A 22,048-nucleotide genomic window follows, 5' to 3' on the forward strand; every position below is an offset into this window, starting at 1 on the left:
AAAAAAAAGGACATTTTTTAAAAAGCACACATTATAGAATTATAGCTGAGTGTGGCAGGGAACACCTTTAATCTCAGCATTTAGGTGGCAGAGGCAGACAATCTCCAAATTTGAGGCCAGCCTGGTCTACACAGCCAGGGTAACATAGTGAGATTCTGTCTCAATAAACAAACAAACCATAAGTACAATTGAAAAGTTACTTGGTGTTCTAGATTGGGTTCCTAGTACCATCACCACCAGCACCACAAAAGGAGGTGTCTCCACACATACTCAGGGTCTGGGCTGCAACCTGTGGCCATGTTGATGTCTGAGGACCATGCAGCCACAGGGCCATGCTGATCTGCATGGCCTATGCTGCCTGCCACACAGGGTCATGGTATCATCAGGGCACAGGCTGCTAACATGAACCATGTCTGGGTCTGTGGCCCAGCAGCAATAGGGTCTGGGTTGATGTCCATGTCTCCTGTTGCCACCAGGGGTTGTGCAGATGCCCAGGGTCTGGACAGCTACCTGAGATCATGTTGTTGTCTGAGGCCTTGCTGATGCCAAAGTTATACTGATGTGGGTGACTTGTGCTGCCACCATGGCCATGGTGACATTGGACCAGAGCTGAGGGCCATGTCTGGGTCCTTGGTCCTGCTGCAGCTGGAGTCCGTGTTGATGTCTATGGCTAGTATAAGCATAGGAGGTATGGGCACCATGTGTGTTGAGGTTCAAGGGCCATGCTGAGCCAGCCCACCCCTTGCTGGTCCTGGGACAGTTGGCCCTGTCTCTTGCTAGACACCACAGCAGGAGAGCTGACCTGGCCCCATGGAAGAGCTGGTCCCCCATATTCCAGAGAGAAGGCCTCATTCCTCACCCATGGGCGAGGGAGAGCTGGCACCAAGGGCATAGGCCTAGGAGAGCCGGCTCTGGCCCTTGCCTGAGGAGGCAGTCCCAGTGGCCCAGACCGACTAGTTCAACTACCACCAAGTCCCACATACTGAGCCTTGGGTTGGCCCACCCTACCATCCCCTTCTTCTTTGGCCTACTGGAGTGTGTGAAGGGACTGGTCCTGCAGAGCAATAGCCACAGGATCTCCAGGACTCTGGACAACAGCAGGATATCCTAGAGGAGTAACAGTGAGGGTCCGGTGATGAAGGTGTGCCGAGGCCTGGAACCAGACCAGTGGCTCATTGCAATGAACATTTTGCAGGTAGGGCTAATGGACAAAAGGGTACACTGCCTGACACATGGACAGCTCCTAATGCCACTAGAATGGATGAGAGGTTTTGGAAAGATGGAAGTTTGAGGTGCTTGTTTTTTTGTTCATTTTGTTTTTAATTAATTTGGGGGGCTCTTAGAGGAACACTATAGTGGTGAGGGGTAGACATGTGGGGACTGGGAGGTGGTCAGGATTGGGGCACATTATCATTATTATTCCCAAAGAATCAATAAAGAATTAGGTCAAAAAATAATTAATTTTAAAAGAAGGTGTCTCATATAGAAATTAGAACAAAAAAAATGAAAAAAATAGGAATAGGGCAGATTTGAAAAAATCAAATATAAATGACTAATTTCTGAAAAAAAGAAACAATTTAGTGGTGGGAGGTTAGAAGAAATTATCAAATAAGTCATGACAAGAAAGTTCCTAGAACTGAGGAACATGTACTATAAAACCATATAGAGTCAAGCTGTTAAGGTTTAAAAAAAAATGAGGAAAAGAATCACAGTAAAAGACATTATAATTAGAACACTGCAAACTGAAAGAGGATCTGAAAACAAAACAGACAACAGGTGGGTTCCATATAAAGAAGTCAGTCACCGTAACATAAAACAAATCAGTGGCAAGAGATTGCTTGTCAAGAATATTGGGAATGGCCAGACAGTGGTGGCGCATGCCTTTAATCCCAGCACTCGAGAGGCAGAGACAAGTGGATCTTTGTGAGTCCAAAGCCACTGAGAAACCCTACCTCAAAAGCACAAGATTAAATAAATAAATAAATAATGTTGGGGCCGAAAATGCTATGGCCCATGTCCTTCAATATTCTGAGTGGACTGGGAAGCTGCAATTTAGACAGGTGTATCACTGGCAGCAAGGAAGAGACCTGGTCAGTCGTCATCAGCTTAGACCATGAAACCCAGTATGGATAAGTTCAACAGAACCACCACATATGGGTTGCCCATGCCCCTTCTCCTTCTACCACCACCAATCACTAGCAGCAGGTAGCCCCATGCTCCTGGTTGTGTAGCCAAAGAACTTCTTTGAAGCAGGCTTTTTCTTTTAGGCCACCAACCAGCTCCCCAATCATGACAAGGAGGCTTGTTATTAGTGATGGATGTTTAGCCTTAGCTTAGGCTCGTTTCTTGCTAGCTCTAACTTAACCTGTTTCTCTTCATCTACATTTTTCCTCAGGGCTTTTTACCTTCCTTTCTTCCTTTCTTTCTTTCTTTCTTTCCTCTCTCTCCCCCTTCCTTCCTTCCTTTCTTTCTTTCTTTCTTTCTTTCTTTCTTTCTTTCTTATCCTACTTCCCTGCTTCTTATGTCTGTCTGGTGAGTGCTGCCTGGCTTCTGGCCACAGGGGTGTCCCTCTCTTTCTCCCTTGCTCTCTTCTCCTTCTCTCCTCTCTCTAGATTTCTCCTTCTACATGTTCTCTCTGCCCGCAAGCTGGTTCAGCTTTCTATTAAATTAGTCAGGCGCCTCAGGCAGGCAATGTGAAAGAGCAGCAAATCTTTCCAAAATTAAACAAACGCAGCAGAAACAAATGTAACCCATCTTTACATCATTAACAAAGGCAGCAGAAACCAATGTAAGACACCTTCACACAGCTAAAGCAATATTGTGCTGAAGAAACCAATGTAACACACCTTTGGCTAGTTAAAATAATATTCCACAGCACTTCCTCCCAGAGACCTTTACCAAGGGGTAGTTGGGCTCTTGACCAATAAAAGAATTTCAGGACAAGTCAGTATGAAGCAAAGCTGGAGCCCATTAGGAAAAGAGCATGCACACACACACACACACACACATACACACACACACACACACAGAAACTGAAAAGGTGGTTGCTAAGAATGTCAGTTTGCTTTCTATTGTTGTAATGAACACCATGATCCAAAGCCTGGGGAGGAAAGGGTTTATGTTATCTTACAGCCCACAGCCCACCATGAAGGGAAGTCAGGGCAGGAACTCATGCAGAGACCATGGAGGACTGCTGCTTATTGGCTTCTTCTCATGCCTGCCTCAGTTTGCCTTCTTACAGAACCTAGTACCTTTCTTATAGTACTTCAGTGTGCTGGGTACTCCTACATCAGTCACTAACCAAGAAAACACCTCACAGACTTGCCTGCAGGCCATTTGACAAGTATATTGTCCCAAAAGAGGTTCCTCTTTCCAGATGACCTACACTGTGTCAAAACAACAACAAAAAAATTAACCATGTCAACAACAGACACACTTTAATGTCTTTTTTAAAATAAATTTTATAGTTTTTGAAATTGCATTGTTCAAAGGATATATAACCAATCTCAAAGATTAAACTTTTAAAATTAAATTTTAAAAGAATTGATTTACTTAATTTTCTAATCTTAAAGAACCTCACTTTGTAAATGAAATAATAAGGTATTGTGAGAGGTGCGCTGCTCAGGTTTAGGAATGAAAAAGGTCAATATCAGAGGTCACATCGGTCAAACGAACATTCTGGTCACAAGCACGGTTTCCTAGCTGTTTTCATACTCCTGTTTCAAACAGGAAGTATAATCAAGGGAAAAGACTTTATTATCACAGTCTTGAACAGTCTTTCAAGTTTTGTTAGGTGTGTTGAAATTCTTTAAGCTAATGAGAAGCACGCACCAGATGGGAGGAGTGGGCAGGATCACAGAGGGACTGTTAGCGTTCTCACGGTGTTTACTTTGCCCTATCTTTCAATCCTGCATCAGTTACGGACACGAAAGCTGCCGAGCAATTCGCTTGAAGTGCTCCTCAAAACCTGAGGATAAGGGCTAGAAAGATGGCTCAATAGTTAAGAGTAACACACCGCCCTTTCAGGGCGCCCATTTCGGGTGTCTCACAACCGCTTGTAACTCCATCTCTGGAGAATCCGATGCCTATTTTGACTTCTACGAACACTTGCACGCGTGTGCAAATCCACGAGCACACACAATTAAAATAATATAACTTTAAAACTAAGTACATATTCCACAAAATGAGAGTATACACATTAGGAGTAATGAACAACAGATTCCATCTCAAGAATGGGGAATAGGGCATTGCCAGGACAGTGGTAGGGCAGTGTGTCTTCCAAACCAAATTATTCCTAAAAGTCAGATTCTGATTTTTAAACTCTGGGTACAGCCCGAGATTGTGCCTTTAAGCATTCCGGGGGTGCAGGGAGGGGGATGTCGCTGTGGCTGTGGTGGTTCAGAGTTTACAACTAAGCATAGCCAAGATGTAAAAAAAGTAAATTGCATAAAGAATGAAGGAGAGAGAAACGAGAACAGAGAGAGAAAAGATGGGAAGAAAGAAATGGAGAAAGAAAGAAAAGAAAAAAGACTAATTTACTTCTCGAAGATAACAAGAGCGGAATAGAGAAGGGAAAAGGATGGAATGCAAAAGATAAATTCGCTAAAGGAATAGAAATAAAACAAAAAGGCTGGAGTGAGGCGGCATCACACAGCCAGCCGTGTGCACCTGAGGACGGAGCTTGTGCCTCGCCAAGGCACCCAAATTTCACATCTCGGGGTCCCTGGAGCATCCGGCCTAGGTACTAGGCAGTGGGCGGGGCCCCGGAGGCGTCACAGGGGTCAGGTTCTGGTCCGCCTGCGCTCAGGGGGCGTGGCCCACCATGCCTGGGGGCGGGGCCTGTGCGCCCACATTCCGCCTCGGGGGGCGGAGTCTGAGCTCTAAATTGACGCCGCGGAGGGGCTGCTCGGACTGGCGGCTTTTGAACCCGGAAGCAGTCGTTGGCGCTCGGAAGTGGCGGGAACGCGGTCCTCGGCGCGCTGCGGCTGCAGGATGGTCGGCGGCGGCGGGAAGCGCAGGCCAGGCGGGGCGGGGCCGCAGGTAAGCGAGGCGGGACGTGCGGGGCCGCTGTGGGCGGTGGCGGAGCTCGGGGCGGCGTTTTGTGTTCACCTGACGAGCCCCGAGGGCTGCTGTCCTGGGGACCGCAGGGCGGTCGTTCCTCTCCAGCCCCAGCCGGCGTTTCTGGGCGACCGACCTTTCATCCAGCCATTCACTCCATATCCATCTCCTGCGGATGGAAAGGAGGTCTGGTGGGCCCCGCGGATTGTGGAGGAGCTGCCAAGGCCGCGGGGCACACGCGAGCGTACATTTCACCCTCGGCTTTTTGCTTGGGGTTCACGTTGGTGTGTAGGGAAAAAGTGCCGGCTGGATTTAACAAGTCCTGGAGTTGTTAAAGACGACTTTTGTTTGAGACAGGATCTGTGTTGTAGCCCTGGAACCCATTATGTAGACCAGGCTAACCTGGAACTCTCGGAGATCCACCTGCCTCTGCTCCCGAGTGCTGGGATTAAAGGAGTGTGCCCCATGCCCGACAAGACGACTCTTAAGGCAGCTCAGGTTTGAAAGTCTTGATGGCAGAGAAGAAAACATAAGAGATCCCTTGACATTGAACCGTAAGTGACGCGGGGGTGCGAATGAGTGATCAAATGGCCAGTCTGGACTTTGACATGATTTCGTGCCTTCCCTAAGTATTCAGCAGCTAACAGGAGGGATTAAGCAGGAAAACCAAAGTTTAACAATTCTTATAACTGAATTTTAAGCTGGGTATGGCGAGGCTGTGGTTCAGGCTTAAGGGTCAGGGGACGGTGCTTGTAGGTATTTATTTTTCACGTTGGGTCATGTTTTCTCACACCACCAAGTTGAAAATGTAGTCTGAGGACAGCAGCTGTTTCAAATTCTCTTTGCTAGGAATGCGAGGATTCTTAAAGCAGAGCTGACAAATCTCTTTGAAGGTACAGTGGGCTGCTTTGGCAGAATAATTGGCTTACCTGTAAATAGAGACGATCTGTTTTATTTTGAAACAGAGCTATTCTTTATCTTAAAAACGAACAAACAGCGATAACCGGTATTACAGTGTCTTTAGATGAGAGTACAAAGCACAGAGGTTAAATAACTTGCCCAGGTGACAGCTGGAAATTAAGTCAGGGGTCAACCCAAAAGCCAGAGCATTGGCCCACATTTGTAATCCCCGCACTTCTCAGGCAGAGGCAGTGGGATCAAAAGTCCATTGTCATCCTCAGCCACACTGCAAGTTCAAGGCCAGCCTGGGCTACAGTAGACCCTGCCTTAAACAAGGTTTAATGCAATGGCTCAGTAGGGAATGGACTTCTCCTCCAATCCAAAATATATTGCATGAAAAATTTAAATAATAAAGCTTTTAATATAAAAAATAAAACACTACCACAGCTCTGCATCTACCAACCTAGGTGCCTTATCCTTTCTGTCTAAACTTTTCCCGCTGCTTCTAGTCACTGTCCCTGTCACCCTTGCCTTCTTTTAGAGTTCATTGATTCCTAAAAAGGCTATTATGGTACATCTTGTCTTGGTGTAAAGAGACACCATGACCATAACAACTCTTGTAAAAGGAAACATTTAATTGGGGCTTGCTTCCAGGTTGAGAGGTTTAGTCCGTTATCACGATGGCTAGAGGCATGGTGGCATGCAGACAAATACAGTGCTGGAGAAGGGGCTGAGAGTTCGGGATCCACAGGCAGCAGGAAGACTCTAGGATTGGAATGGCTTTTTGAAACTTCAAAGCCCACCCCCAGTGACACACTTCCTCCAACAATGTCACATCTAATCCTTTCAGATAGTCATATTGAGCCACGGAGTTTCACTGTACTTCCCTTTCATGTATTTAGTGTCCTCTGTTGTTTGAAAGCCCCCATGACTCTCCATTGTCCTGCCAGTTGGCATTTCAACCCCGAAGGACAGTGCCATCGTGAACAAGTCTTACATGCCATTTGGTTTGGAAATACATTATGTAGACTTTGGTACTGATTAATAAACCTGGACTTCTGAGAAAATGGACTTATCAGAAACACCTAGGTGAAAATTTTCAACTCTAGCTCCCCTCTGCACTCAATACCATCACCCCAGGCTCTGTGCCACTAGATACCACTAGCCCAGCTGGGGTTAAATGTGCACTTACCCCTTTGTTCAGAACCACAAGTCTGGGCTGAAAGGAGGAATGTGATGGAAATAATATACTCTGAAGGATATAGGTTCCTGGAAAGAAGCAGACTGTGCTTAGAGAACCAAGACAGATAACCTGAAGTGAGCGTGCTACCTTGGTAGAAGTGGTCACTTTCTAATAGCATCCTTTAACCTAGCAGACTTCTATTGCATGGTGCTGGAGGGTACAAGGAGTAGCAGGTCTTGGCATTACAAGGCCTTTTCTGAAATAAGTGGTTTTAGCTCAGAGTTTATTCTCATTAACTCTACCATGCCTGCCCTCTCTTTTTGTTTGTTTGTTTGTTTTTCGTTCTCATTAACTCTACCATACCTGCCCTCTCCTTTTGTTTGGAGTGTTAAAAGGAAGACCTCTGGTTTTAAATGGGAGGTTAGTAATGGTTGTGGTAAATAGGCCAGGAGCAACTGGTTGGACTTTCTGAAGAAACAGTTTTCTTTTTCCTTTTACTAATGTTTTAGGTTAGAATATCAAAGTAATTGGTTTCATCCTAGCTTCTTCATACACATGTGCCATTGTATGTTTTCTACTTGTTTTTTTAATATGGTTTCACTGTGTTTTCCATGTTGACTTTACCCAGGCAGTCCTCTTGAGTGTTGATTATGGAGTGATAACATTCTGCCTTTTTGACAATTTTTAAAGATTTTTTTTAGTTTCTTGTGTTTCTGCTGTCACAGAGAAGTGTATTTAAAGACATGCTGTGTGTTTGTATTCCTTGATCACCATGCAAACTATTTCTACTTTGTACAAAGGAATCCCTAGGATTTTACTCATAAATATTGTTAGCATATGCTTTTGTCATTGATTTTTTTTCCTTTTGGTTTTTTAAACATATATTAAATGGAGCTAGAAAGATGGCTCAGCAGTTAAGAGTGTGCAGTGGTCCTGCAGAGGACGCAGGTTCAGTTTCTGATAGGTTGGGCAGCTCTCAGCCTCATATAACTCCAGCTTCAGGGAATCCAATTCCCTCTTCCAGCCTATACAGGTAGCCAAATACTCCAAGCCAGACTTACACAGAACAGGCAATAATTGTTTTTTTTTCAAGGAGAGTTTTTGAGGTTACTTTTGGAGAACTGAAGCTCCATGTGTCAATTTTCAGTGTGAAAAGACAGTTGAAGTGAAGAAAAGTAAATCCTGTGAAGCGGATGTCTCCAGTGACCTTCGGAAAGAAGTAGAAAATCTTTATAAGCTTTCCCTGCCTGAAGATTTCTATCATTTCTGGAAGTTCTGTGAAGAACTTGATCCTGAAAAGCCAGCTGGTGAGTTCCTCCAGCGTCTTTCTGCCCCTGACTGGAAAAGATGATAGGAAACTGGAGGAAAGACAGACACGATCGTAGAGAAAGGGTGTTTTAGCCAGCTATGCCGATGTTGTCCATTACAGTCTTGCAGTTAGGACACTGGCTGAGAGTATCACAGTTTCAGGCCAGCTACACGCTGAGACCATATCAAAAAAGAGAAGACAAAGGACCATTCCCAAAGTTGTTTCTAATGAGAGAGCTGTCTTCAAAGAAACGAGTTAATACTCAATATTAGTCAATTTTCATGGCTGTGACCTGAGGAAACAGCCCTGTAGGAGGACAGGTTATTTTGCATCCTAGTTTTAAAAGTTTCTGACCCTGGTTAGTTTGCTCCATTGTTTTGGTGCCTGTGATAGGTTATGCCAGAAGGATGTGTCAGGCAAGTTCTTAGCTCATGGCAGACAGCAAGCAAAGAGCAGGAGTCCCAGAACAGGATGAACTTCAAGTCATCCACCAGCTTCCTCCAGCTAGACCTTACCTCCTACTGGCCTGTTACTGCTCAGTGATGTCACTAGCTGGGCCATGCTTTCAGCACATGGGCCTTTTTGGATTAATGTCATATCCAAACCAGAATGCTGCTGTCACCTCTTGGCAAAGGCAAGCAGTTTTAGGACATTCCTTCATGGAAGCTAAAGGAAAAGTAGCAGTTCATATATTGTCACTTTACCTCTGCTAACTTGTCTCGTGGACTAGGTAAACTAAGTTTCCTTCAAGGACATTTACACAGAGAGAGATGGCTCAGTGCTTGACTGTACCCGTCCTAGAAGAGCTGCAGATCTGTAGACTTCATGGCATTGTGGTTCTCTTTCTTACTCTGCCCCTGTGTTCTGTGAAAAAATAGTGGAATCTTTGAGTGTTGTGGTTCAGATTATCTGAAAGTCAAAAGAACCTGGAGTGACAGCTGAAGAGAAGGAAAGGAAAAACGTTTTTTTCTGTCCTTGATCTGAGTATTTGTAGCTAACAGTAGATGGCAGTGAGGCAAGGTAAGTGTGCGGCTCTTCTGCCTGAAGGAATGCAGCGCATCTTGGCTTGGGCTACAAAAGGCACAGGAAATGTGAGCAGTGTTAAGCTAATTCAGTAGTAAACTTACAGGGAAATCCTAAATTTAGTGCCACATTTCTGTTAAAACTGATTCTTCTGTTGGGTAAAAACATTTCTACAGACTTTAAAAGCATTCTTTAAAAACAACTTGGTTAAGAATTCTTTAGAATCAGGAAGCAGGGGCAGGTAGACATCTGAGTTTGAAGCTAGCCTGTTCTACATGGTGAGTTTCATAACAGCTAGAGCTATAGAGAAACTGTCTCAAAACCAAAAAAAAAAGCAAGAAAAAAAGAAAAGTCAGTGATGAAAGGCATTATTTCCTATTTGCCTCTAGAAAGTGTCACCTGAGTAAACTTATTTTCCTTATAGATGCACTTGCTACAAGCCTTGGACTTCGGTTAGTGGGTCCTTATGATATCCTTGCTGGGAAACATAAAATGAAGACAAAATCCACAGGCTTGAACTGGAATCTTCACTGGAGGTTTTACTATGACCCTCCTGAGTTCCAGACCATTATTATTGGAGATAATAAAACTCAGTACCACATGGGGTATTTCAGGTAAAGGATCTTCTCTCTCTAAAATACAGTTACTCTGCTATCAATGAGTCTTACAGACCATCACTGACATCCCCCGAAGGAAGATGCATTTTCCTCTTATTGATGGCTTCAGGCTTTATCTGTTGTTCTGGCTACCCTTCAACTCTTTAGCCTGCCTAGGGTGGTGAACTCTTTACATTAAACTTCCCTGATTTCTTTTTCTCCTTGAATATAAAGTTCTGTCCTTTGTGATCAGAAGAGCTTCTTTGGAGCTCAAATAAGATCATATAAACAAAGGACTCAAAGATTGGTCCTGCCATTTATTATCGTGATGACACTATGCCAGTCAGTGGTGACTGTGGCCTTTCTGTGACTCAGTTTCCTCTCTTGAAATAACAGGGATAATAACAGCATATATTTGATAGGAATATTGTTAGAATTAAGGGAATGCCTGCAGATATGTAAAATGTTAGAAGACAGGGTAATGTGAGAAATACCTTGTCCACTTGTAGCAGGAATACTGTGGTATATAGTTAAAGTGAAGTAGCAGAAGGAAAGATGAGGTGTGGCTAGAGAGAAGTACTGAACAGAACACTCGCGAGGCTGGGAATGCTGTCAGAGGGATTTTGTTCTTGGCTGTGAAACTAATTGGCTGCTAGAACTTAGCCAAGAATCTTAACCTCTTTCTACTGGCTTTTTCAATTTTAAAATAAAAGGGTTGGCTCTCTACAGGAATATGATTCTTCAGTTCTTTATAATCTTTCCTATTTCTTTTTGGCTTTTACTCCACTTCTTGCTGTTTTTTCTTAATAAATTCTATAATGAAAGTGACCATCAGTTGTCTGAAATACTCTGTTGACAGACTCCCTTTACTGTTTTTTATATTTGAGGAAAAATAATTAGGTACTAAAAACTTTATGTTCTGATATATAGGATTTTTCATAGACAGTCTGGAGATACTAGAGCTTAAACCTAGTAAGGTTATTTTGCTTTTTACAGGTATATTTTGTCTATAGACTTTATTTTCTGCTTCATAAATTTTCTGCATCATAAATTATGGCAGCTAAATGTTTATTGTCTTTTGTTAAAACAGGGATTCTCCTGATGAACTTCCTGTATGTGTTGGTACAAATGAGGCAAAGAAAAATTGTGTAATTATTCAAAATGGAGACAATGTGTTTGCTGCCATCAAGTAAGAAACCATTTCATTTTAATTCTCTTTTCTTTGTTGCACGTACCACATTACAAAGTAGGGTTGTCTTGACTCCAACGCTACAGATTTCTCGGGCTTACTTTTGTGACTTCTGAAATGAGACAACACAGTTCGCTGCTTTTCATTAAAAATTTATATGACTGCTTCTTTAATAGACATACTGCGTTATTCTGGACTGAGCTCTGAACATGTGGCAGAGCATGTTCTTAGCATGTCAAAACTTCTGGGTTTTATCCCCTACATTGCAAAAGTGTGTAAGTAGTGCTTAATCGTATTTCTGATTTTTTTCCATAGAAATCAGAAAAATTAGGATTTTTAATTAGACATTATATTTAAACAATGCCATTAAGACTTCATTATAAGAACCGACTGCAATACAGTTTAAACTAAACAATTTTTAAGAGTAAGGTATTTATGAAATCCTTGGAAGAGTGACTAGAACAAGCCAAGCCTCCCTGGATAACAGTTGTGTGACTACTGTATCGTCAATGGTGTTTGTGTCTGCTGTTATCAAGAAGCCAGGAAATGAACCCTCTCAAGTCGTTCGAGGGACCTATCATTGATCTGCAGTCATGCCAGCAGCATCGCTGGCCTTCCCTCTGCCACTCAACCTCATAAAGCCAAGGATGAGCTCCTGAGATTTTAGCTAAGCTGTTCCAGATCTATCCGCTTTCTCTGCAGCTTCTACAAAGTGGAATGCCGCAGCATGGCTGCTACATCCCATCCCCTTTGCCTTTCAGAGTTGCAAGAGTTGCTTCTGCTTGGGAAAAGCCAGGTCCCACGTGGAATCAGCTAAAAATAATAGCATGGGAAATGCACCAATTTTTCATGTAGGAAGGGGTCAGAATCCAGCTGAATGAACCAATTGGTACTGGCCACGTACATGATTTGAAGTCATTTGTTAATAGCTGTGCAATTTATGTTGTAATCAACAAGGTAGTCTTTATCACATGAAATAGACTATTTTGTGTGACTCCAAAAGGCTTTATTTCTGTTATTTGATAGTATAACTTATTATCAGAGAATTCAAACCAAGTCCACCCAAAATGACCATTGTTCTATGCTGTATACATACTGGTTACCTGAGGGACAGCCACATTTTGTTCTTTCTATTCTGAGACTGTTGAGTTTTATGTAAGATTTGATTGGCATTTGTAGTTGGTGTAAACTCCTGGGGTTGGGTTTTTTTTTTTTATTGTTTTGTTTTTGAGTACTAGGGACTACACCCAGGGCCGTGAGCATCACAGGCAAGTGCCTATTACTTGGGCTATATCCTCGGCCCTGATAACATTCTTCTAAACCTTTAAGATTTACTGATCAGCTTAAATTGGCGTTGTCTTTTTTAGAAATTGTAGTTGTTTACTGTCACTTATACTAGCCTGTAAGCCCCACGATACAGGGCTGTGTCTTTTGCATGGTACTCTTCCCTAGTAGATTCTTCATAAATCACCCTAAAAACACCACAGCATATAAATACATCTTTTTAAATTTCCAGTGCTGGGTAGCAAACTCAGGGCATTACACTTGTTAGGCAAATGCTATACCACAGAGCTAAATATGTAACTCCCCAAATATCTAACTTAATTTGTATTAGTCTTACCGATCTTAGTTTGAAAAATTCAAGTTCTAAGTGTCTTGTTTGTCTGTCTCTTGTGCAAGGCTCGCTAGCTAAAGAATGAAGGAAGCAGTGTCAGTAAGGTTAAGCGGTGACTATGACCCGTGATTATCAGGGGCTAAGAACATTACCGATAGAAGTGTTGATTGGTAAAACCTTTATGGAAATCAACTTGAAAAAACACCTGAACACATCCATATCCCAAGATTTCTTAGCTAGTAGTTAACACCTACAGATACTGTGCCAAATACACATTAATGTCATCAAATTGGCTATTAATAGCTATAAAAAGGAATTTTATGTCTATAAACATGATTTATTTTTAATTGTTTATAAAAACAAATTATAGAAATAACAATCTAGCAATAAAAGGTAAATATAAAACATCTGCATATTATAAATGCCATGACTTGTTGAGAAGAGGCAAATAATGGACCGGAATGGCTCTATTTTTTTCCTGTCTAAATGCATATAGGAAATAATATGTACTCAAACAGCAAGAGTAATGTTTGTCTTTCTTTCTGTAAAACTACCGCTGTATCTGTTCCTGGTATGTAAAGAGGAATGAAAATTACATGATCTAAAGGACTGCTGCAAATTCCAAGTTCCTAATATAGGTAGCAACTGGAAGTCAGTTTATTTCAAGGGTCTGCTGCCACAAAAAATCCTTTTGTTGGACAGCATATTTATGTTTTCCTCTTGAGCCAGCCCGCTCTCTCCAAGGCAGTATGCAGTCAAGACAGGGTTTCTCTGTGTGGCTGCGGCTTTCCTGGAACTTGCTTTGTAGACCAGGCTTGCCTCAAACTCACAGAGATTTGCCTTTGTCTGCCTCCCCAGGGGTGGGATTAAAGGCGTATGCCGCCACCACCTGGTTCTGTATACCACATCTTTATTTCCAGCAGTATGACTTAAAACTCAGCATTGGCCTTTGGATGTTTTACCTTGTGTTTACAGTGGAGCTATGTGAGACATCTAATATTAGTAGTATTCATTCCTTGTTTGCTGCAGCCTATGAGGACTTTGGACAGAAGCACTATATGGGGCATGACCTTTTTATCTCAGCTCCTTGACTCCTATGTAATAGAGAGACCACCAATATAACCACGGCTTTTGCTTCTTTTCCAGGTTATTTTTGATGAAAAAACTTAAAGAAGTAACAGATAGAAAGAAAACTAGCATTTTAAAAAACATAGATGAAAAACTCACGGAAGCAGCCAGAAAACTAGGCTACTCGCTGGAACAGAGAAGCTTGAAGATGAAACAGAGAGATAAGAAGGTAGGGTTTCCCCCATCTGACTGCTGTGCTCTGCTCTGGGCTCCTCCCCATCAACACTGCATTCTTTCTCTAGCCCTATCTTAAAGAGAGCTACAGGCCAACCAGGTCGGGGGCAGAGGCAGGCGGATGGAGGCCAGCCTGGTTTACAAAAGCTAGTTCCCAGACAGCTAGGACTGTTACACAGAGAACCCTGTCTCTAAAAACAAAAACAGAGAGAGCGCTACATGCCATCGCCCAGGGGCTCTTAGACAGTGCTGAAGCAGGGATCAGGTCAGCCTTCAGGTTGGTGTGCAGGCTGACTCCTATAACTGGAGCCTATCCTGTGGTTATATAAATCATTCTTTTTCTTTTTAAATGTGCATTGGTGTCTTGCCTGCATGTACGTCTATAAGAGGATGTTGGGTCTCCAGGAACTGGAGTTACAGACAGTTGTGAGTCATCATGTGGGTGCTGGGAATTGAACCCAGGTCCTCTAGAAGAGCAGCCAGTGCTCATAACTGGTAAACCATCTCTCCAGCCCCTCATTCTGGTCTTTTAATCTTGTTGTATCAGTCATTGTGTAAAGGTAAATAAAAGCAGCTTTGTGCTTAATATTAAGCTTTATTTTCTGATGGCTGAGGTCTCGTTTTAGTGCAAGGTAGTTCTATACTTAGTCACTAAGACTGCAAAGGCAACTTACTTTTTAGAAACAGTACGGGTTAAGATTTGTTAATTTTCTCCTGATTCCTCCTTGACCCTATCAGCACTTACTAGTGTCTGCAGAGTAAGAAAGGGTTTTATAAAGCAGCAGGTGATTCTTGGGAGTGAGAAACGATTTTATAAAGCAGCTATAAATCTATTTATAAATAAGTTATAAATCTCTAAGTCAACAGATATAGAAAAGAATTCTGCTTTTTAATGGGCATTCCTCCTAACCACTGGGGGAGTGAGGACCAGTATTCTCCTCAAGCCTTTCATGCAGTCCTCCGAAGCTGTTCTTTCCAAGCATGCTAAGCCGACAGCATCCTGGTCATCTCTGAATGAACTGGTGCTGTGCAGTTCCAGTGCACTTGGTCACTGAGGGGCCTGCCTCACTCCGATCCTGACTCAGCAGCAGGCTGAACTGCCACCAGTGAAATGCTGTTTTAGTAAATCTTCCTTGAGTCGTATAAAACAGAAATAGGTTTATTTTGAGAGGAATTACAGTGACATTTATCATTTTGTACTGTTTTCTTACCTGTCAAGGGAAATTTCTTGCTATAAGAAAGGGAAATGAGCCCCGCCTTGCTATCAAGCATTCCTAAGGTGTCTTGACTAGACACTGAGCTTCTGTGGACTTAATGGTCAGCAAGTTCTTTGAGAAGACCCTAGCTTTTTTTCGTTAATGGCTAGAATTTAATTCAGAGATTAATGCTTTCCTACATCTATAAATAGGATGAAACTTAAATTTCATGTTGTGCTTATTTCGACTCCTCCCAAATTTATATTCAGTATTTGTTTTTTTTTAATTTTTTAAATTTATTATGTATATAATATTCTGTCTACGTGTATGCCTGCAGGCCAGAAGAGGGCACCAGACTTCATTACAGATGGTTATGAGCCACCATGTGGTTGCTGGGAATTGAACTCAAGACCTTTGGAAGAGCAGGCAATGCTCTTAACCTCTGAGCCATTTCCTCAGCCCCTCAGTATTTGTTTTTAATTAAAAAATAGATAATAACATAAATACAAGGAAAATAATTTATAAGAAAATTATGATTTTCTTCTATGTTGGTAGTTGCTTTCAGATCCCTTTTAATGTATATAAATTTTAATATTACTGTAAGATATTCATTTGATTCATAATTTCCTATTTCAAAAAAATTTAGCTCCAATAGTATGTTAGTGACTTTGTCCTTACTGGTTAGCATAGACTGTATTTTAGTTCACAGAGCATTATACAGTGTTGCGGTGCTGGCACATTGGTATCACCTTGTAGTACTTGGAAGGTAGAGTCTATGTGAGTCACTGTATTTGGTCTATAGGTAGTCTGCGTAGAGTTGGAAGAAAGTCTACTTTCCTTAAAGTATTTTAGTCTTTGTTTTCACATTTAAGAATGAAATGCAACCACAAGTTAATCCAGTGTAAAGATTGATTTAATGTTATAGTTTATTTTTTCCTAAATCATGATCAGTGTCTGAAAATTTCTTTTGAATATTCTGCCCTTCAATGTAGTTTAGCAAAAGATGAAGAAAGAATTGGAGGGAGGTGAGGTGGGAACGTGGACTTTCAACATGCCGGGGGCTTAGGATAAACTTTAAAAGTAGAGGGTATTTTTGGACTTTATTTTTCTTCTGTCATAGAAGTTTTCACTATAGACTACATAAACAAGTGGAATATAGAAGCTACTTTACTAGAAAAGACCAAGGGCGAGTATGTTGTGCACATTTGTAACCTCTGCACTCAAGAGGCTGAGGCAGGGCGATCAAGAATTCCAGCCAGGAGGCTGGTGGGATGGCTCAGCAGTTAGGAACAGTGGCTGCTCTCCACAGGGTTTGAGTCCTAGGACCCACGTGGAGTTTCACTGCCATCTCTAGCTTCTGACTGGCCTGCTGTAACTTCTGACATACAAAGACAAACTTGTAAATTTTATTTTTTAATTACTTCAAATGCTTGACTTGTGGTCTTTAAGAATGTATTCTCCCCAGGAACCAGATTTACCGAGATGATGTCACTGAATGCTGTGAGAATGCCCAGGGTTTATGTGTCTGTTGACATGGGGGCGGGGTGGAGGGTCTTCTGTTCTTTTCTGTCTGTTTTCTTGGTCTTATTTTTTTCCCCCTTGGATTTAGGTTGTAACAAAGACCTTTCATGGTGCAGGCTTGGTTGTTCCTGTTGATAAAAATGACGTTGGCTATAGAGAGCTCCCTGAAACAGACGGTAATGTGTTTGATGTGTAAATGTGTATGTATGTTTGTACACATGGAGAAAGCTTTCCCTTGTGTTGGGAAATAGATAGTTGTTAAGAGCAAACTCAGGTTTCAGTAGATGAATTAAAACTGCAGTCATAGCTTGACCTTGAACAAGCTATTTGGTGTTACTAAGCCTTGTCTTTTTCATCTGCAAATTAGGCAGTGGATGTGAAAGGATATAAAGTACTTAGTATGATGCCACATACGCCCCATGCAAGGTAATTACTTTTAACATTCAAGGGACTTTAAACCCATTGCTTAGGTTATTTTTTCTAACTTGTTTTAGACATAGTGACGATTGAAGAGCAAGTTGAATCATAAAGCACTGGTTTTTTTTTTTAATTTATTTATTTATTAAAGATTTCTGCCTCCTCCCCGCCACCGCTTCCCATTGCCCTCCCCCTCCCCCGATCAAGTCCCCGAAAAAGCATGGGATAAAACCGGACTTGCTGAACATAGCGGACAATGAGGACTACTGAGAACTCAAGAACAATGGCAATGGGTTTTTGATCCTACTGCACGTACTGGCTTTGGGGGAGCCTAGACATTCAGCTTTCCTATAGCTGATACTACTTCATATAGTCGTGCAGAAGTACTTAGGTGATCACACAAAACCTATTAGTCTGTTGAACCAGTTAGCTATTGTTCTGTCTCTACTGTGAGCGCCCCATTAGCATTTTCTTCCTGTTTCTGTGGCATAAAATGTAAAGAGAATCCAAGTTAGTACTTCTCAAGGAAGAAGCAAATATTCCTGCCTTATTCACATAGCCACTTGTTCCTCAGAACTATAAATGCGTCTTAGTAATTACCAGACTTTGAATGACGGTTCTGAGTGTGCTATATTCAGCCAGTGAGTTGGGATGTGTTGGGTGACAATTTATATGTAATCATATTTGCTGTTTTACTCTCCCTCTAGGAATTCACAGGGTGGTGGGGTGACTGGCTGAGGTGTCCAGTCAGTGGCTCCTGAACACTTCACATGTGGTAGTGCCACTGACAAATGGCATACTTTAAATTTCAAATTTCATAAAGATTTTGTTCAAATTTATAAGTTGAATCAGTATTAAACATTTTTAGATTGATTTTTATGTTGAAGTAGTGCTGTATTAGGGTTATATTAGTGCTATATTAGGATTAGATATCTTTAGTTTCATCTGTTTTTAGTTTGAGTATAAGTCTGCATAAATGTGAGGAGGTAAGAGGGGGAGAGAGAAGCAGGGTCTCAACACATACCCTGGGGTGAAATGGAGTCATAGGACAACTAACTCCCAGGAGTTGGTTCTCATGCCTCCTCATGGGATCTGGTAATCAACTCAAGTGGCCAGGCCTGTGTACAAGCGCCTCTAACCCACTGAGCCCTATCACCAGCCCTCTCTTTTTAAATGTGCTTATTATAAAAATGTGGATTATATATGCAGCCATCCTCTATTTCTCTCACACTGGTCCCTAGCCCCTGAAGCCAGGATTAATCAGTCCCTGTGGGAAGTTCTGAGTCCCCGTGTCCAGTCTTCTGCTTGAATCAGAAATGTTATGACTGACATTCTGAATTGCAGCTTGTCAGATTCCTAAGATGTTATCAGTTGAGTAATAGTAGACATCAGTAGAAGACATAAGGAAAATATCATTAAAGATGGCTGTGATTTTGTATGTGGTATCTTTACATCATTGATTTCTTTCAGCTGACCTTAAAAGAATTTGCAAGGCAATTGTTGAGGCTGCAAGTGATGAGGAGAGACTGAAAGCGTTTGCTCCCATTCAGGAAATGATGACTTTTGTGCAGTTTGCTAATGATGAATGTGATTATGGCATGGGGCTTGAATTAGGAATGGACCTCTTCTGCTATGGCTCTCATGTGAGTAAAAATTCTGCCTTTCCCCGTTACTCCATGTTCCCCATTACTCCGTGTACACCCATTCAGGTTTGCACTTAACATTCTCAAGTTCCAGTGCTGGCAAGATATGGATCCAGCTTGTATTTCAAAGTGAACTTCTGAAGTAATTTTAAAGGAAAAGTTCTTAAACTGTTTGAAATCTTGTATTCTGGTAAATGAATAAGCATAATTGTTTCTTTAAGTTCACATTAAACTCAGCTTACATATCAATATTCCAGGGGTGTGCCATCTTTTTGTGAATGTATAGGCTTGTGGGGAGGTAGACACACCGTTCCTTTGGTTCTGCTTCTGTCTGGGGGTGGTTATCTACTACTGTGTCTTACAAAACTATTTTCATATATTTTTATTAAAATATTAGAACTAGTAGTCTATCATTATTTGATCCTTAAGAAAATTAACATATCAGCTACTTTAAATGTAGGTGCCTCAGAGTCAAAAGGCCCATAAGACTTAGTTACTGTTTTAAATAATCATCTCCAGCTGTGTACAGATGGGCAGTTTTCTTAGTACCTTTTTATCTCTTTTCCTACCTGTAAAATTGTCTTCTCATGTGCCATGCACATTTTTCATTGTTCTTTGGTAGAGCATCTTCAGGCTCACAAAGGCAGTCCCATTCCAGTGTCTTCAATCCATTCACAAACTGAATGCTTCTAGCCACCTATAGCTGCTGTTCAGAATGCAGATTGTTTCAGTAGGTCAGAGATGAGGCCCTTATGGCACTGACATTCCTGTGAGACAGGAATGCCACTATTTACAGACCATGCTGAAGAGCAAGACTAAGCCAGCAGCTCTTACTTCAACGTGTACCAGGCATCTGGAGGGCTTGTTCACAGACTAGTGCTTCCCTCTTCTCCACTTTGATTGAGTTATGGGGTAGATTCTGAAAAACTGATCTACTTTTACTTGTAAAAGCTTAGGTCTTTTTCTGTCTGTGGTTGGTTGTTAGCAGTAGAAAATATCCAAAGTGTTAAGCAGGCAGAATGATACAGTTGCAATTGCCACAAAGGACCAAACCATAGATACCATTAAGATGTGATGTAAGTAAAAGCAAACTTGATGTTTGTGAGAATCACACGAGGTATAGCGTAAGTGCTTAAATAAATGCTTACTGTTTATCAGCAAAAGAATATAATGTTGGGTTCCTGAAACTGAACTCTTAGCAGGGAAGAGAATGGTAGAGAATGAGTCTGAGAATAAAGGTAAGGGGCTAGAGAGATGAGTCAGTGGAAGAGCACCCACTGTTCTTCCGGAAGACCTGGGTTCGATTACCAGCATCTGCATGGCAGTTCACAACTGTCTGCAGTTCCAGTTCCAGAGGATTTGACTCCCCCTTGTGCCTTCCTTGGACACCTGTCAGATATGTAGTATACACATAGGCAAAACACATGCGCATACTTATTTTTAAAAATAATAATAGAGGGATTTAAACCCTATATTTTGCATAGGGTCTATAAAAGAAAAAAGCAGAGTTTTGTATCTTAAGAAAAAGCATTAAGAAAGCATTTGATGGCAGTTTGGGACAAAAAGGTTAGTAAAACTGAATGGACCATGGGAAACTTATAATGGGTCTGAATTCCCTTCAAGATTGCCTTTTTTTTTTTTCAGGGGGATGGAGGTGAGCCAGTTGCCTTTGGACAGACTATTGGGTGCCTGTCCCATGCCCCCAGTTGACTGATTTTTGGAAGTGGGCTTTGTTGTACAAGGGCTTTTCAATATATTGTCAGCTATACTTGTCAGTTTTCTCTGCTTGATACTATGTTTTTTGTGTGCTTGTTTGCTTTTCAGTATTTTCACAAAGTTGCTGGCCAGCTTTTACCTCTTGCATATAATCTGTTGAAGAGGGACCTGTTTGCAAAAGTTATTGAAGATCATCTGGCAAGCAGAAGTACAGAGAACATAGATCAGCTTGCAGGATGAGAGTCGCTATCCACGCAGAGTTTTAGAGTGGGACTGTCAGATGGGACTTTGTTTTTAAGGAATACAGAAATAATGGAAACATTTATTAAAAACTTTCATAATACAGTTCTTCTGATGTTTTTCTTTCGCATGCTAATAAATGGCAATCCTTAACTTTCTGAAATTCTTTAGTTTCTAAGCTACATTTTTTCAGTGCTGTCTCCAGTATCAATGTTTGTGAACTAGTGCTTATCCAAATTCAAATAACCTTCTGTTAACTAGAAATATCAAGACTAATTAAAACTAAAAATATTGCTTTTAGTGATGCAAGTCTTAAAAATATAGTTTGTAAGACTTGTATGCTCTCGGCCCAATATGAATCCCAACAAGATTTATCAAGAACAGATGGAATGGGAGAGCCAACTTTTCATTGATGTCACACACAAACCAACATGGAACTGATTTTCGAGAAGCCACGCCAGTCTATGAGCCAAGATAGGGACTAAATAAAAGACATGGCCATGTGGAACTGAAGATGAACTCAGCCATGGAGCACTCTGTCTAAAATGTGTGAGGTCCTAGGTTTGAGCTCTTTTTTTTTTTTTTTTTTGGTTTTTCGAGACAGGGTTTCTCTGTGGTTTTGGAGCCTGTCCTGGAACTAGCTCTTGTAGACCAGGCTGGTCTCGAACTCACAGAGATCCGCCTGCCTCTGCCTCCCGAGTGCTGGGATTAAAGGCGTGCGCCACCACCGCCCGGCCTAGGTTTGAGCTCTTAACCCTACTGAACAGAATTATGTTGATGGCAATTATAATTTGGATGTTTGTGGATACAGTAATGAAGGCAACGAGATAACTAATCTTTCTTTCACCTGGTAAATGCTTCATTCCATTACAGAATAACAAACCTTCCCTGACTTCTTCCTTCACTAAAGGTATAATCCATTTGAATTCAATGCTAAATAAACTTACCTAGAATCTGAATGAAACACATTTGAAGTGCCTGAGCATATTTATGAATCACTGCAACTCAGTCAGGATTGTGAGCCAACTTAAATCCATTTTCTTCTTGGGGACCAATAATGGAATTCTAGGTTGACTTTTCAAGTATTTGAGTATGTTCAAGGAAATGGAATGCTAAGTGGGAAATACTTTACCTTTATAA

The 22,048-nt window shown here is 41.6% G+C and overlaps 1 protein-coding gene across 1 annotated transcript; it reads left to right on the forward strand.

The window, feature by feature from the left end:
* Nucleotides 1-4,911: 4,911 nt before the first annotated feature.
* On the forward strand, nt 4,912-21,013 carry LOC121462268 (histone PARylation factor 1). Its single transcript, XM_041673763.1, has 8 exons — nt 4,912-5,040; nt 8,289-8,448; nt 9,898-10,087; nt 11,160-11,258; nt 14,020-14,170; nt 16,981-17,068; nt 18,780-18,952; nt 20,777-21,013. Exons 1-8 carry the CDS (start codon nt 4,993-4,995, stop codon nt 20,906-20,908), a joined length of 1,041 nt encoding a protein of 346 aa, XP_041529697.1. The 5' UTR covers nt 4,912-4,992; the 3' UTR covers nt 20,909-21,013.
* Nucleotides 21,014-22,048: the final 1,035 nt, after the last annotated feature.

This window comes from Microtus oregoni, unplaced genomic scaffold, assembly GCF_018167655.1.
Source record: "Microtus oregoni isolate MIOR12 unplaced genomic scaffold, Mior012 000024F_ref0000369, whole genome shotgun sequence".
In the NCBI taxonomy this organism is placed as follows: Eukaryota; Metazoa; Chordata; class Mammalia; order Rodentia; family Cricetidae; genus Microtus; species Microtus oregoni.